This window comes from Crinia signifera, chromosome 2, assembly GCF_055691185.1.
Source record: "Crinia signifera chromosome 2, ASM5569118v1, whole genome shotgun sequence".
NCBI lineage: Eukaryota > Metazoa > Chordata > Amphibia > Anura > Myobatrachidae > Crinia > Crinia signifera.
The window spans coordinates 13,752,339-13,769,031 of record NC_139218.1 but is presented as its reverse complement, the minus strand read 5'-3'; the positions used below and the strand labels follow the sequence as shown (position 1 = coordinate 13,769,031).

General features: G+C 48.1%; 1 protein-coding gene across 1 annotated transcript in view; it reads left to right on the top strand.

The window, feature by feature from the left end:
* LOC146059392 (beta-1,4-galactosyltransferase 4-like) overlaps positions 1–16,693 on the top strand; it is a 29,941-nt gene that overhangs the window by 12,594 nt on the left and 654 nt on the right. Inside the window, exons 2-5 of the mRNA XM_083171577.1 lie at positions 253–485; positions 6,599–6,786; positions 7,904–8,026; positions 8,186–8,290. Coding sequence (XP_083027703.1) covers positions 253–485; positions 6,599–6,786; positions 7,904–8,026; positions 8,186–8,290 — 649 coding nt within the window. The remainder of the gene's footprint in view (positions 1–252; positions 486–6,598; positions 6,787–7,903; positions 8,027–8,185; positions 8,291–16,693) is intronic.

Sequence of the window (16,693 nt, the reverse complement as noted above, 5' to 3'; positions counted from 1 at the left end):
CGTCCGTCGGCTATTCTCCCTCTTGGGGGTCCACGACCCCCATAGAGGGAGAATAGAATAGGTAGCTCACGTAGCGAGCCACCGTGCCCGCAACGGGCTTAGTTGCGCTCACCATGTTGTCTGGGTCCGGCCAGTCGGGATAATGACTGTCGGGATCCCGACTATCGGACCCCTTTACCACACCCCTTCTGCCAATGAGATCATGTAAATGTGCCGGTTCTGTCATTGTCACCATCTGTTTTCTCATTGCAGGAGGGCTTGTACCACTCACCTTTCCCCCCTCTCTAAACTTCCAAAACGTGAGCAAGAAGAACCCAAAGGTGGAGAATGGGCATTACCACCCGGAGAACTGCAAGTCCCAGCAAAAAGTAGCTATCCTGATCCCATATCGGAACCGGGAGAAACACCTTGTCTACCTACTGTATCACTTACACCCGTTCCTCCAGAGACAGCAGCTGGAATATGGCATCTATATTATTCACCAGGTGAGAAGAAGAGTCTGAACTTACCTGTATTGTGTATTTCCTCCCACTGACTTTCATGAATGGAATCATACTGTGCATAGTAGGTGCCCTCCAGCAGCTCCTCCCATTGGTGCAAACATGAAGCGTTTTCATATGTTATTTTTCAAATACTCTAACTGTATTTAGGGGCAATATAATAAACCTTTTAAAGACAAGACCCCAATCAGATTCTACAAACCATTTTTTATAAACTGGTTGTTGGTTCCTATGGGAAACTTCTGAACTTCTCCAATCTTTAGGTTTAATACATAGGTTCTCTCACTTGGTCCTAAGGATCCCAAAAAAGCTCATTTTCCAGGTTTACTCACAAAAGCACAAGTTAAATACTTACAATGTGGATCTTAAAAATGTGTCTGTGAGTAATGAGTGCACCTTAACTGGTTAGGGTCATGAGGACTGAGCTGTTGTTATTCTGGTGTCTTCCCGTCCGATGGTGTTGCTCCGCAGCGATAATGTATCACATGTGCACATCATTCACACTGTAACCAAGTGCCAGGAGTGACTAGGGGTGGCAAGGCTCCAGCATGTTGGGAATGGGGGCATGACATTTCATCCGTCAGGAGAATGCCTATAGTACCATTATACCGTAGAGTTTTCATTTGCACTATAAAGTACCTTTCTATATCATTGTTTAAGCATTTTTTTTCTCTTTCCTGTAATTGGCACATGGACATTTGGTTTAAAGCTCAGTTCATTTTATGCCACACATCTGTTTTAATGAAAATGAATAGTAAGATCATGCTTAGTGGAACACGACCTCAGTGCACTTGTGTAGACAAAGATGGAGACATGAGAAGTCAGTTCTACGAAGTGGAGATGAAGATGATGGACAGAAAAAATGCAGATAGAACAATCCTCTTACTGCCTTTTACTGATACAAAGCACCTTGGAAACAAAGTCATTTTCAGTTACTACTTATGGGAAATCAATTTTTATTATACAAATCGATTTAAAGACTGTTCATGACCCTTCAAAATCACAAAGAGGTCTACTGACTATGGAGAATCTCACATTTGGCATACTGTAGATATTGTTCATAAATATGGTACATAAATCTCTATTCTCAAATATTGGTACCATGTTGGACCCCATAGCAGTACTCCACAAGACCTCTGAAGGTGTCATGTAGCACCCGACCCCAAGATGTTATCAGTATTCCCTTTAAGTCCTGTAAGGTGTGATGTGGGGTCTTCATGGCTCGGACTTGTTTTTACAGCACAGATGCTCAGCTGGTCTGAGATCTGGTCAAGTCAACACCTTAAACTCTTCGTCTTGTTCCTCAAACTGTTCCTGAGCATTCAGGAGTATGGCAGGGTGCTTTATTCTACTGTGAGAGGCCACTGCCAAGCAGGGAATACCATTGTCATGATTGGTCTGCAACAATGTTCAGGTAGGTAAGTGACAAAGTAACTTCAGGACCCAAGGTTTCCTGCTATAAAATTACCCAGATCAGCACACTGCTTCCCTAGCTTGCTTTGTTCCCATAGTGCATCTTGGTGCCATCGCTTCCCCAGGTAAGCAACGCATATGCACCCAGCCATCCACATGATGCAAAATAAAATGTAATTCATCAGACCAGGCCCCTTTCTTCCATTGATTCATGGACCAGTTCACATTCCCATTGTAGGTGCATTCAGAGGACTGTTAAAGACACAACATGCTGCAATACACAGTGTTGGCTGACACCTTTATACCGTAGCCAGTATTCTACACTGAGATCCCCATCTGTCTCAGCCTAAGGGCCAGATGTATCAAGCTTCAAAAAGTGATAAAGTGGAGAGTGATATACAACTAGCCAATCAGCTCCTACTTGTTATTTTTCAAACCCAGTCTGTGACATGTGAGGTAGGAGCTGATTGGCTGGCTGTTTATCACTCTCTATTTTATCCCTTTTGAAGCTTGATACATTTGGCCCTAAAGCAGGTGATAGTATTTCATTTTGGAACTCTTAAGGTGTGGAATCAAGGATATGAACCCATTAAAATGCATAGCAAATTTGAGGGCCATAAATAAGTGGAGGGTTTAAATACACTTGATTATGAGACAGATCCCCCCCCCTACAAGAAAATTAAGAGCAATATTATTAGAATGACAGCAATCTTCCTATAGTACTGAATCAGAGTGATACACTCCTATTTACAGTATTATACAGTGATAGTGGTTGTGGCTAACACTTCCTGCAGTGTAATGAAGGACTCTCACTGGAAATGCTTAGCTTGGAATCAGGGCTAGCTCTACCATTAGGCAGCTGCCTAGTGGTTCCAGAATCTGAGGGGCACCCAGTAGTGTAACAATGGCGTTACAGACCCTGCGGTGGCTTGAGGGAGCCAGTGCCTGCGGGGTCTGCAAGAAGCAATGAGAATACCTCCCTGGCTGCCAGAGTCAGGCAGCAACTAATTCTGTTTTCACTGCTGTGACCAGCCGGGGCTCAGAGTGGATGTTGGGGCTTTGTGAAGCTATGTGAGGGGATGGGGCTTAGCTGGGCCCTTGAGGGGGTGGGGCTTAGCTGGGCCCTTGAGGGGGTGGGTCTTAGTGGCACACAAGCTGGGGGAGGGGCTGCCATTCTGTCTGGCTGCTGGGTGCAGGCATCAGCCTATCTGCAGATCCCCTCTCCTTTCCTTCCCTCCCTTAAGCTGGGTACACATATGTACAATTTCATTTTTCTTGCGACCGTTCGATCGACCGAATACACGTTCGGCCGTCCAAAACATACGACCGTTCTGCGCGTACACATATGTACAATTTTACTTGCGACGTCCGATGTACTCCCGTCCAAACAATCGCAAGAAGAAGTATATGAGAGACCCTGTAACCCTTTGCCTGCTGTTTTAACTAATGTGTTTTTAATGCCTCACTGCCCAACACTTTAGAGGCATCACTTTAAGACATTAATCAATGTTGAAGTTTTAATAGTGTGTTATGGTGCTCTGCAAAGAGCTTCCAGCACACTCTATTAAAACTTCAACATTGATTAATGTCTTAAAGTGATGCCTCTAAAGTGTTGGGCAGTGAGGCATTAAACACACATTAGTTAAAACAGCAGGCAAAGGGTTACAGGGTCTCTCATAATGCAGCATACCACCGTGCTTTGTCAAACTGTCAAGCATATCGATCGAACGTGCGTACACACTTCACTTTTGTTCCGATATGGAGCCGTCCTGTCGGATGAAATATTAAGCAGCAAAGAACCTTCGACCGACCGACCGTGGACGGCCAAGAGCGTTTTTGGCCGTTTATCGATCGCACAGCAGCAATTGGGACAGCGTACACACCTATACAATCGAACGACCGTTTGCCCCCAGATTGGAAGAACGGCCCGACGATTGTACATATGTGTACCCAGCTTTAGTCCAGTCACATGACTCATGCCATAAGCTCTGCCCCCACCAGGTAATGAGGAGCTGATGGCCTAATTCAGTTTAGCACAGTTGCTACTGACAGTGGTGTAGCTTTGGTCTCGCAGACCCCGTGGCTTGGGTGAGCCAGCGCCAGCAGAGTCTGCGGGGAGCACCAGGATGCTGCTCCACCATACTTGCCTACCTGACCCTCTCCTTCAGGGATGTAATGCTCTGTTCCTGGACTTCCCTGGTAATGTATGATTGCCATCACCTGTGGGGAGCTGGGTAATTGATAAGAAAGGTCTTTCTCCACAGGTGATGGCAATCCTACAATACCAGGAAAGCCCAGGAACAGAGCATTTTCTCCCTCATGGAGGGGGTCAGGTAGGCAACAAGTATGTGCTGCGCTGACAGGTGGGCAGGTGCTTAAGCAGCAGAGAAATCACATGGATCACTGGTGTAGCAAGGCCGACGAACATTTAAAATGTGTTTTGGTCGCCAGCCAATCAGTGCTTGCAGACCGCCATAGCAGCTTAAGCAAATCGGCAAGCTGGACTGGACAGTGAGCAGCACTTGAGACCTATAGTAAGTGGGACTTTTGTAGACATTATGTGTTATTGGCACTACTGGGGCATTGTTTGTATAAGCAGGAGTAGTGCGGGTATAACTTGTGTGCCATAATGTGTAATGTGCATTACGGTGTGTGGTGTAATATGTAATGGTTATTAGGGTGTGTGGCATAATGTGTAATGGGCATTACGGTGCGTGGCAAAATGTGTAATGGGCATTACATGTTTGGCATAATGTGTAATAGGCATTGCTGTGTGTGGCATAATGTGTACTAGGGGATGCGGTTAATTTTCCATTGGTCGGAATCCCGGCTTTCAAAATCCCGACGCTCGAATCCCGATCGCCGAAATCCCGAAACTTTCTCCCTCCGTGGGTGTCCATGACACCCATAAAGGGAGAATAAATTAGCGTGCCGAGCGTAGCGAGGCACCGGGCCCGCTGCGTAGCGACCCCCCCTTGTCAGGATTTCGGCGGTCGGGATTCCAGGATGAAATATTAAGCAGCAAAGAACCTTCGACCGACCGACCGTGGACGGCCAAGAGCGTTTTTGGCCGTTTATCGATCGCACAGCAGCAATTGGGACAGCGTACACACCTATACAATCGAACGACCGTTTGCCCCCAGATTGGAAGAACGGCCCGACGATTGTACATATGTGTACCCAGCTTTAGTCCAGTCACATGACTCATGCCATAAGCTCTGCCCCCACCAGGTAATGAGGAGCTGATGGCCTAATTCAGTTTAGCACAGTTGCTACTGACAGTGGTGTAGCTTTGGTCTCGCAGACCCCGTGGCTTGGGTGAGCCAGCGCCAGCAGAGTCTGCGGGGAGCACCAGGATGCTGCTCCACCATACTTGCCTACCTGACCCTCTCCTTCAGGGATGTAATGCTCTGTTCCTGGACTTCCCTGGTAATGTATGATTGCCATCACCTGTGGGGAGCTGGGTAATTGATAAGAAAGGTCTTTCTCCACAGGTGATGGCAATCCTACAATACCAGGAAAGCCCAGGAACAGAGCATTTTCTCCCTCATGGAGGGGGTCAGGTAGGCAACAAGTATGTGCTGCGCTGACAGGTGGGCAGGTGCTTAAGCAGCAGAGAAATCACATGGATCACTGGTGTAGCAAGGCCGACGAACATTTAAAATGTGTTTTGGTCGCCAGCCAATCAGTGCTTGCAGACCGCCATAGCAGCTTAAGCAAATCGGCAAGCTGGACTGGACAGTGAGCAGCACTTGAGACCTATAGTAAGTGGGACTTTTGTAGACATTATGTGTTATTGGCACTACTGGGGCATTGTTTGTATAAGCAGGAGTAGTGCGGGTATAACTTGTGTGCCATAATGTGTAATGTGCATTACGGTGTGTGGTGTAATATGTAATGGTTATTAGGGTGTGTGGCATAATGTGTAATGGGCATTACGGTGCGTGGCAAAATGTGTAATGGGCATTACATGTTTGGCATAATGTGTAATAGGCATTGCTGTGTGTGGCATAATGTGTACTAGGGGATGCGGTTAATTTTCCATTGGTCGGAATCCCGGCTTTCAAAATCCCGACGCTCGAATCCCGATCGCCGAAATCCCGAAACTTTCTCCCTCCGTGGGTGTCCATGACACCCATAAAGGGAGAATAAATTAGCGTGCCGAGCGTAGCGAGGCACCGGGCCCGCTGCGTAGCGACCCCCCCTTGTCAGGATTTCGGCGGTCGGGATTCCAGCGTCGGGATTTTGAACGCCGGGATTCCGACCGCCGGGATTCCATACCGAATCCTGTAATAGGCATTACAGTGACTGGAATAATTTAAGTGGCATGAGTCAGGATTTTTATTTTGCTGTGGTGGCCAATGTTTGAGTGTAAGGTATTTTTTTTTTCAATACCACGCCCATTGCAAGGCTCCTCTTTGGAACACATGCCTAGGGCACACACCCATTCTTTGTTTTTAAAATGTCTATGGGGGTTGGGGGCATATTTTTAACTGTTCACACTGGGAGCCAAATTGCCTAGAAATGTCCCAGTTTGTTTTACATAATTACATAATTACATAGTGGTGTGTGTGTGTTTGATGGAGCACCAGAAACTTTTTTGGCTGTGGGGAGCTAAATTTATAGTCAGTGAGTGAGAAAAAGGTTGACCCCCTATAAATAAACGAATATCATGTCTCTCGCAGGCTGGTGATGGCAAATTCAATCGAGCCAAGTTACTCAATGTTGGATACTTGGAGGCGTTGAAAGAGAAGAAGTGGGACTGTTTTGTCCTCCATGATGTTGACATGGTACCGGAGAACGATTTTAACAGTTACCTATGTGACAGTCAACCCAAGCACCTGGCTGCAGGTCGTAATACCACCGGTTACAAGTAAGGAAGAGTTGTGTCTCTAGTGTGGGCGACATTGTGAAAGTTATCTTCCAGAATTCCACCATTATTTTCTACATATTCATAGTAGTAATGTACTGTAAATAGCATTTTCCATAAGTGACTTGTTGGATGTTGGAATTAAGGGGTCTATTTACTGAGCCTTGGAGAGAGATAAAGTGGACATAGATAAAGGGGGGAATCCAACAGTCGGAATCCAGTCTGTTTTCGTCAGATCTGACACGAACTTGACAGTCGGAATTCAATATTTTGACTATCCATCGGAAAACACCCGCAAATTCATCAATCCGTGTCCGTTTCCAACATAACAGATCCGACTTTACAAAAAGTTGGATCTGACTGCCTTCAATGCTGTCGGTAATGGCACCATTGAATAGGATAGTGTTGATATTTTCCCTGTATCAACAGATTGAATACCCCCAAAGTATCCGCCAACCAGCTCCTAACTGTCATGTTACAGCTTACAGCAGCTGAAAGCACACAGCTTCACTAAACATGTGTGTTTTCCAGGAGGAATGTGTCTTTTAATTGGGAAATCTAATTAGTTTGCCCAAAAAAAATTCTTGATGAAACATTGGGAAAAAAGGCAGAAAACCGAAGCTTTTCTCACCTAGGGGGAAATGTAATAGGATGAGAGATTCAGAAAGTGAGAGATTTGGGTAAGCAATCTCCAGTTTTTTTAAAGAGGCAACCATTTACACTGCAAAACCAGTTTGATTTTGAAGTGTAAATGATTGCCGCTTTTAAAAAACTGGAGATTTCTTACCCAAACTTCTCACTTTTTGAATCTCTCATCCCCGATGTTTTGTCAGGGGGGGGGGGGGGGCAATTGGATACACCTCCATAGATGCCAAATTTCACATATTTTCAGCATTATTTTTATTGTAAGAATGTGGGTTTTTTTCTTTTTTTTTATGGTATCCTAGCGGAATAGGAGTTTCAGAGATGCCTTAAAGCCTTCAAGTATTGCAGTTTGTAAAACATCGCTAAGTTATGGAATCTTAGGCTAGTTGACTCGACCTCTGTCTGCCTTATGCACCGCCATAAAATATGCAGGCAAAATGCTTCAGTCTCATAGGCTGTAACCTTCTCCCACCAGGTTGCGGTATGACGGCTATTTTGGAGGCGTGACAGCTATGAGCCGCGACCAGTTTACCAGAGTGAATGGTTTCTCAAACAATTACTGGGGCTGGGGGTCAGAGGACGACGATCTGTGGATGAGGTAAAGAACCGGGGCCTGCGTGTGTTCGGTAGAATAATTAGTGTCCATGGTTCTTGTGGAATTTTTATATCATTCATCAGATTCTCTGTAATCTCGTACCCTTGTAAGCGGCCCTTTAATATCCAGAACGTTTTGCAGCCTTGTCTTGTTTGTTTGCAGGGTGGGATTCGAGAAGATGGTGGTGGTGCGGCCTCCTATAGAAATAACCAGATATAGCATGATTTTTCACACCAGAGATGTAGGCAATGAGGTCAATGATAAGAGGTGAGATTCTGCCCTTATTACGCTGTCCAGGTCCTTACCGAAGAGATTTTGAAGGTAATTAGGGCTGTTATGAGGTCAATATGGCTCATAGTAGCTGCTATATTTTCCATACCATCTATTTGGAAGACAATCAACTGTGACCATCCGGTAAAGGGTTGTTATCAGTCAGTGGAATTTCCAGGTTACACCATGCTAAGGACAAGTCACGGTATGGAAGTTAGGAGTGGCATATTCCTAATGCAGTGACATCACCAAAAGGTGACATCAAAATTTTGGCTCCTCCTCTGTGACAGAAGCCTGGTGCTGCATTCTAACAATAGGTGCAGCATGCAGCTCTGTTCAAAGTGTATGAGCCAGCACTGCAGGCGGGATGTAACAACCTTGCTTGCCATCCTGCCAGTTATCACACCAATGCTAATCACATGTGACTTACATATGCCATTAGCAATGTAAAAAGCAAAACTCCCTGTCACGATTCCAGGCACGCGGATTCACCAAATACGCAAATCTGAAAACCGTGACACCTTACTGATTACCTCAGTGTGTGTGTGTGTGTGTGTGTGTGTGTGTGTGTGTGTGGTAAATCAATGCGGTTACTGTCCCCAGCTAAAGGACCGAGTTTTACCCACACAAAATTATTAATACAAAAAGAAAACGAGAACATATCTCCCAGGCTTGGGTTGGAAAACACAGAAAAGCAGAACTAAAATTAAGATTTTTAATCCAAGTCAAAAATTCAAAGCTCATTTTTACAGAAGAAGAAAGGTTACAAGAATATAATCGTTTAGATAGTCACACAAGTACTGACAATGTCAATTTAATAGGGAAATATCCCACCGATCCAATCATATGTGACTGCACTCTACCTCAGCCCCATCTTTAGGATTGTTTCAACCCTATCTTGGGCCCTGGGATTTTTTTCGTAAACAAATGGCCTATTCTGGGCCAGGAAGGAAACATCACAGCTGGGTAGTGGGCAGGTCTTCCCTGATTTGCAGACCTGACCAATGGCGTAACTAGGGCTCAGCAGCCCTAGCGGTGGCAGAGGGAGCAGGCGCCACTGGGGCGCAGGGTCATGGCGCTCACAGAGGCTGCCAGGAGCCCTGTGTGAGCTCTGCAGCAGCATACAGTAAGTAAGGATTAGCAGATGTCACTCTCCGGCTGTCTGTGTGAGGACGCTCAGTGACCCGCCCCATGAACCGCTTATAGGGCGGGTCACTGAGCATCCTCACACAGATGACAGCCTGAGAGCTCCCCCTTCCACGCTGCCTGCCACTCCCCCTTCCACCATGGCCACCGCTCCCCCTTCCACCTTGGCTGCCTCTCCCCCTTCCACCCTGCCCGCCGCCCTCCCTTACACTGTGGCCGCCGCTCCCCCATCCTCACTTGTAGAGAGCAGGATGCTCTCCTCCCCGACCCCGAGGGATCAAAGCAGCGCAGGTACTCCATTTTAGTGAAATACCACATATGATTTCACCCATGTGACACTTCCAATATTTTGTCTTATTTCTGTATATTATGTTTACCATTTTTTATTGGTTATATTTAATTACTTTTTACCTTTTATATTATTCGAGTTAATAAATATAATTGATCATTGAGAACCGTCTAATTATTGTGCTGTACAGCCAGTGCTGGCATATCTATCTTTATCTTGCATTGTTTTTGGGGATTGATTGACCACCCCCTGCCAGCTGCTCATAACTGCGCACCACACACCACCTACTGTTTTGTCTTAAATCCTGCCAAGCAGTTTCCACTGGTCTAGACCACGTTATCTTGTCTGGGGACTGTTTTTTTTAAGACATTTGGTTAGTGGAGCCGCTCGAGTGGTGAAATCTTGAATGAACCTGCGATAATATCCCACCAGAACGAGAAATGTCCTAAGTTGTGACTTACATTTAGGTTTAGACCAGGTGAGAACTGCTTCTACCTTACCAGGTTTAACCTGTCCTCTGCCCAAAATGTACCCCAAATACTTGGCTTCCACCATACCACTGGCACAGGGTTGATGGTAAACCCGTGTGCTCGAATTGATTTTAAAACAGCTTCAACCTTTGGCAGGTGTGACTCCCAGTCATGTCGTCTAAATATGCAGCTGTATATTCCCTGTGGGGCCGCAGCAACTTATTCATACAGTAGCTCTCTGGATTGTTCCTGGGGCACCATGTAAACCAAATGGGAGCACTTTATACTGGAATAAGCCCCCTGGGGTAGAGAAGGCTGTTTTTGCCTTAGCAGCTTCTGTAAATGGAATCTGTCACTAACCTTCTGTCAAATCAAGTGTAGTGTGATACTGACTATTGGCTACATTTTCTACCTACTCATCAACCTGGGGCATGGGGTAAGAATCAAACCGGGATACTTGATTTAGTTTACGGAAGTCATTGCAGAACCTTAAGCACCCGAAGGCTTAGGTACAGTACCAAGATCAATTGCATTACTCCACTCACTGGTGGATTCCTCTATAACCCCCAGGGATAAAATCTCTTCCACCTCTTGCTTTACTGCTGCCCACTTTGCTTTGGGTATGCAATATGGCCTTTGTTTAATGGCCACCCTGGGAGGAGACACAACATCATGTTGGATGATCTGTGTCTTTCCCGGAATGGCAGAAAACACATCTTGGTAGCACTTTACCAAGTTCAACACTTCCTGTTTCTGTCCAGGAGTAAGCAGGTCTTCAATGGGCACCGGGCATTCTTTTTAGCTAACAAAGAGGGCTGACTGGCACTTTCCTTCCAAGGTTTTAACAGGTTTACATGGTAGATTTGTACCTCCCTCCTTCTACCCCTTCTGTCGGACCTTGTAATTGACCAGTCCTACCACCTCTATGATCTCATAAGGGCCCTGCCATTGTGCATACATCTTGCTTTCGGTGGTGGCTGCCAGCACTAGCACTTTGTCTCCTGGGTTAAAGGACCGGTTGACAGAATAACATTAGGGTCCTGGCATGGATGTTCTTCCCACCCTTCTTTTAAGTGATCCAGCATCCCTCTGGGCTGTTTCCGATAAAGGAGCTCAAAGGGACTAAACCCTGTACAGGATTGGGGTACCGCAAACATCAAATAAGGTTTGAGCAGATCCCAATTTAATTTTTCGGTACTTGTTTCCTAGCAGGGCGCCCAGATTTTGTACGTACGGCACCGTAGTGAAATCGGATCGCATCGCATCGTATGCCATTAATCAGTGCTTAAAGTGGTCCAAGGGAGGTGGTGGAACTCAACCCTCTACACCCACCCTTTCGGGCCACACCCATAGCACCTCCCACCTGGAATAAGCCACGCCCCTAATGCCACCCTTACATGGTAGCAAGGGTATTCAGTGGTGGGCGGGGGGCAGGTATTCAGCAGGGGGAATCATAAAAACATAAAGGCCCACACAGTTACCTAGTACGCCTCACAAATCAAGCCCAAACAATGACAGGATACTGAAATCATTATATACTATCTATCTGTAATGCCAATTACAAATTATGCCGCACATTGTGATGCCAATTACACATTACACCCCACACCGTAATGCCCATTCCACATTACTACAAACACCATGATGCCCATTATGCCGCACAACATGATGCCCATTACACATATGACCCCACAGTGCCAGATACATATGTCCCCACAGTGGCAGGCATGCCCCCACAGTGCCAGTCATACCCCCACAGTGCCAGATATGCCTCCACAGTGCCAGATATGCCCCCACAGTGCCAGACACATACATGCCCCCAGAGTGCCAGACACATTTATGCCCCCACAGTGCCAGAAACAGATCTGCACCCACAGTGCCAGATATGCCTCCACAGTGTCAGATATGTAACAACAGGTGGCAGCAGTGCTTTTACAACTTGTGGAACTTCCTAACTGAGATCCTCTGAAGTAAAGGAATGATTGTCTACACTTGGTGCTCCTTAGTGAGGTGTTGGGGGTGGCATCAGCTGATACAGTAAACGGGCGGGTTAGAGGAGGATAGGGGCATTCCGGGGAAACGCACAGGGGGGTTTTTCCCACAAAGAGTAGTCTGCGTTGGTGGCAGGGAGTGAGTACTGGGAGGCAGGTCTGGGGGCATCGGTACAGAGGATACCTGGTGGCTGCAACAAGGTGCAGGCTCCTGCCCGTCACGATCAGGTCTCCGGCCGTCTGGAAGGCTGGCTCTGGTCACTCTTCTGCAGGAGAGCGGTCTAGTGGGGGCGCTGCTACTGCAGCGTTGCCGCACTCAGCCGCGCTACTCCTGCCCCGCTGTACTCTGCGCTGGCTTCTCTCCCCGCTGGCTGCTGGGCTCAGTCTCCCCACGCTGCTTCTTCCGGGACTGCTCCACTTCCTCTTCTCGGGGAGCCCGCCGTCCCTCAACACTGGTGACCGGCTGCTCCTCTCCCTACGTGCTCAGCCTCCGTCATGCGGTGGGGGTTTTCACAGCGCCCGCTCCGCTCTGTCTGGCCGGGCGCCCGCTGTCAATCACCGCTCTCCGGCAACGAGATGTCGGGTCCCCCGTTTCCTCCTGCAGCAGTGCGCTCAGCGGCCCCTTCTTCCTCCTCCCCTTCCGTCACACCACGCTTCTTCTCCCTTCCTCCGCAGCCCTTTTTCCCGATCCCGCCCGCTCTTCAGGCTTCCCGGACCTCTGACCCCCCAGAGGCTGGTACCTCCCCTCCTGCTCCATTGGTTCCCCTTTGGCTGTCAATCAGTCTGGGGGTTCTCTTTCGCGCCCTCCACTGAACGGGGTATTAACCCCTTGAAGTCCAGGTTGGGGTGCCACAATAGGCGTGCTCCGGAGGCTGAGGTCTAATATGAGCCAGCCTCCTGGAGGAAATTTAAATATAATTGTGGCCATGCACGGTGGGTGGAAGGAGGCGGAACTGAGTTCCGGCTTCAATTACAACTGCCGGAACTCAGTTCCGCCCCGTTCCGGCCCACTTTAACCCCTGCCATTAATGTCATCCAATCAGATGAGATCCAATTTTTTATCTTATCCTATCTTTTTAATGGGCTAAGTCAGAGAATACATTAAAAAGATAGGATAAGATAAAAAAATCGTATGGCATACAATGAGATGGGATCCAATTTTTTTTATCTTATCCTATCTTTTTAATGGTGAAAGCGCCTAAATACATGTGAAAGATAGGATGCCCCCCACTATCCACGCCACCCCGTAGCGTGGCGAGCACGCCACCCCGCCATCAACGTGAACCCGAAGCGTGGCGAGCGCAGCGAGCCCGCGAGGGGCGTCGGTACGCGTCCTCCGACCTTTTCATGCCCTACTATCCACTAGGGTGTGGAGTGAGAATAGAATAGTGTGGCGAGCGCAGCGAGCCCCCGAGCCCGAAGCGTGGCGAGCGCACGCGGATACCTTCACAGTTATACGCGTCCCCTCGCGGGCTTCCCAGGTGTCCATGGCGACGCGGACACCTGGGAAGCCCGCGAAGGGACGCGTTTACCTGTGAAGGTATCCGGCTGCGCTCGCCACGCTTCGGGCTCGGTGGCTCGCTGCGCTCGCCACACTATTCTATTCTCACTCCACGCCCTAGTGGATAGTAGGGCATGAAAAGGTCGGAGGACGCGTACCGCCGCCCCTCGCGGGCTCGCTGCGCTCGCCACGCTTCGGGTTCACGTTCATGGCGGGGTGGCGTCAACCGTGCTCGCCACGCTACGGGGTGGCGTGGATAGTGGGGGGCATCCTATCTTTCACATGTATTTAGGCGCTTTCACCATTAAAAAGATAGGATAAGATAAAAAAAATTGGATCCCATCTCATTGTATGCCATACGATTTTTTTATCTTATCCTATCTTTTTAATGTATTCTCTGACTTAGCCCATTAAAAAGATAGGATAAGATAAAAAATTGGATCTCATCTGATTGGATGACATTAATGGCATACGATGCGATGCGATCCAATTTCCTTACCCTGAATAGCCCACTACGTAAATAGAGTAGTGGGCGCCCTGCTAGGAAACAAGTACCAATTTTTCTTGTCCCACTGCCCTCTTTATCATTTGTTTAAGGGTTAGATCAAACCTTTATACCAGGGCATCTGTTTCTGGGTGGAACACTGAGGTGGTAATCCTGTCTACTTTAAGCAAGCAGCATAAATCCGTCATGAGTTTAGAAGCAAAAGGTGTACCATGGTCCATTAAGACCGCTTTTGGTATTCCTAAGTGAGTACATGATAAGTAACTCTCTGGAAATGGTTTTCATAGTACGCAGGGGTATAGCCTCCAGGCAGTGGCATATTGGTATTTTATGTATGATACAATTTCGTCTGCAGAGAGAGTTTCTCCTTCTGCTGATGACAATAAACTTGACTTGAACTATGGAGGGTGCGGGGGGGGGGGGGCAACTGCTATGGAGCCCGGGGCTTGCGGGGGCCCATCAGGCATCTCCTGCACCCTTTAGAATTGGGCTGGGGCCAGTGTTCCTTGGATAAAGGTATGGATCATGCAGGGCTGCTGCACAGAAGGCGATGCTGGAGGGAGGGTGGGAGAGGGACAGAAGGGCCGCTGGCGCTGCCACTGTATGGAGCCAGAGGCACTCAGTGATGACGACATGTGGGGGGGGGGGGGGGGGGAAACCAGACGTTTCTGCATGGAGGAGCTCCGTGCTCCTGGGGAGGACCCAACTATTGGAGCAGCTCTGTTCCGGTCCTGCTGCTGCCGCCCAAGTTGCTTGGTGGAGGAGGGAGATAGGACCCCATGGAAATCCGAAAGAGGAGCCGCTCCCAGGATGGAGGAGGAGCTGCTGCCCCGAGCCACACCATCAAGGAGAGGAAGGTCTAGACCAGGGCTGGGCAACACCGGCCCTCCAGATGTTAATGAACTACACATCCCAGGATGCTTTGCATTAGTTTTGCTATGTGGCCATGCTGAAACTGATGCAAGGCATGCTGGGATGTGTAGTTCATCAACATCTGGAGGGCTGGTGTTGCCCAGCCCTGGTCTAGACTGTTGTTGGCAGACTCAGGGAAGGTAAGCACCCACCCTCCATCCTGTCAGTCTGTACCACCATATGATGCTATGTCCAGTCATCTGTCTATGTTGCCCCACCCCTCCCTTTTGTCTGTTTATGCTGCACCCCACATATGCATCTGTCATTCTGTCCCCCCATATGGTGCTGTGCCTGTTCGTCTCTCCATCCACCTTTCTATCTAACTATGCTGTCCACCTGCCATTCTATACCCCTATATGCTGCTCTGTCCATGAGTCTATCCCCTCATTTGTCTTGTCAGTTTGTGCCCAGTATGGTGCTCTGTCTCCGTCTCCATATCCTAAGCCCCCATCAGGCCATCTGTCTATGCCCACCACCCATCCATATATGCCCCCATAAGGTGTTCTATCCGTCTTTGCCCCCCCCCAGCCCCTTGTCAGTCTTTGCCCCATATGTTGTTCTTTTCCCCTGTCCATCTCCCCCCCAGCCCCCCATCCATTTGCCAGTCTAAGCCCCCATTCACTCTCAACCTATTTCCCTATCTCTGACACTCTCTCCCTCCCACGCTATCTCCTGAAATGGTCTCTCTCTCACTGACACTCTCCCTTGGACAGTCGCTTCCTCTATCTCTACTTGGCGGTCTGTGTCTTTCTCTCTGATCCTCTCTCTCTCCCTTTCTGACATTATCTATCGATCATTCCCAAACAGCTTTTCTCTCTTCCTCTTCTTGAAACTCTCATCTATCGTGCTCCTCTTTCTCTCTCCCTCCTTGACATTCTCTCTCTCATTCCCGAAAGCCTACCTCTCGTTCCCCCCCACACCCCCTCTCTCTATCTCTCTCCTCTTTCTTTCATTCCCTTTTTTCCATGAAGCCTTTTTCTCTCTGACCTCTTCCCCGCTCTTTCTTACACCAATTTTTCTCTCTCTTTCCCGGACACCCTCTTTGTCTCTCACTCCCTTTGTCTCTCTTACTCTTTTCTTCCCCTCCCCTAAGTGGCATTGTAGTGCCAGCAAAGTGGTGGTGGGGGCCCTTTCAATATTTTGCTATGGGGCCCACAGACTTCTAGTTACGCCCCTCCCTCCAGGTACCTGGTTAAACATAGAAACATGGGCGGCTAATCCTCCATCAAGAGCAAGCTGACTCTGCCCTGGAAACTCTTATATCAGGAAATCCCAAGTGCTGCTGATTACACACCTGGCTTCTGAAACTGCTCCAAAACCTGGTCTGGATCCTCCATATTACTTTCATGTAGAGAAATGCTATAAAATACAATATACTGTAATATATGGTGCAAATTCCGTCTCTCCTAGTTTCATAAAGCTTGCTTTGCCACCCTGTGATCACATCCCCTCCAGGGGGCCCCATGAAGATGTTGTATCAAGGCCCAGGATTTCTCTTGGCAGTCCTGGCCATGAGGGATTCGATAACATCCCTCTAACAGTGGTTCCCAACCCTGGTCCTCAATTACCCCTAACCGTGCACGTTT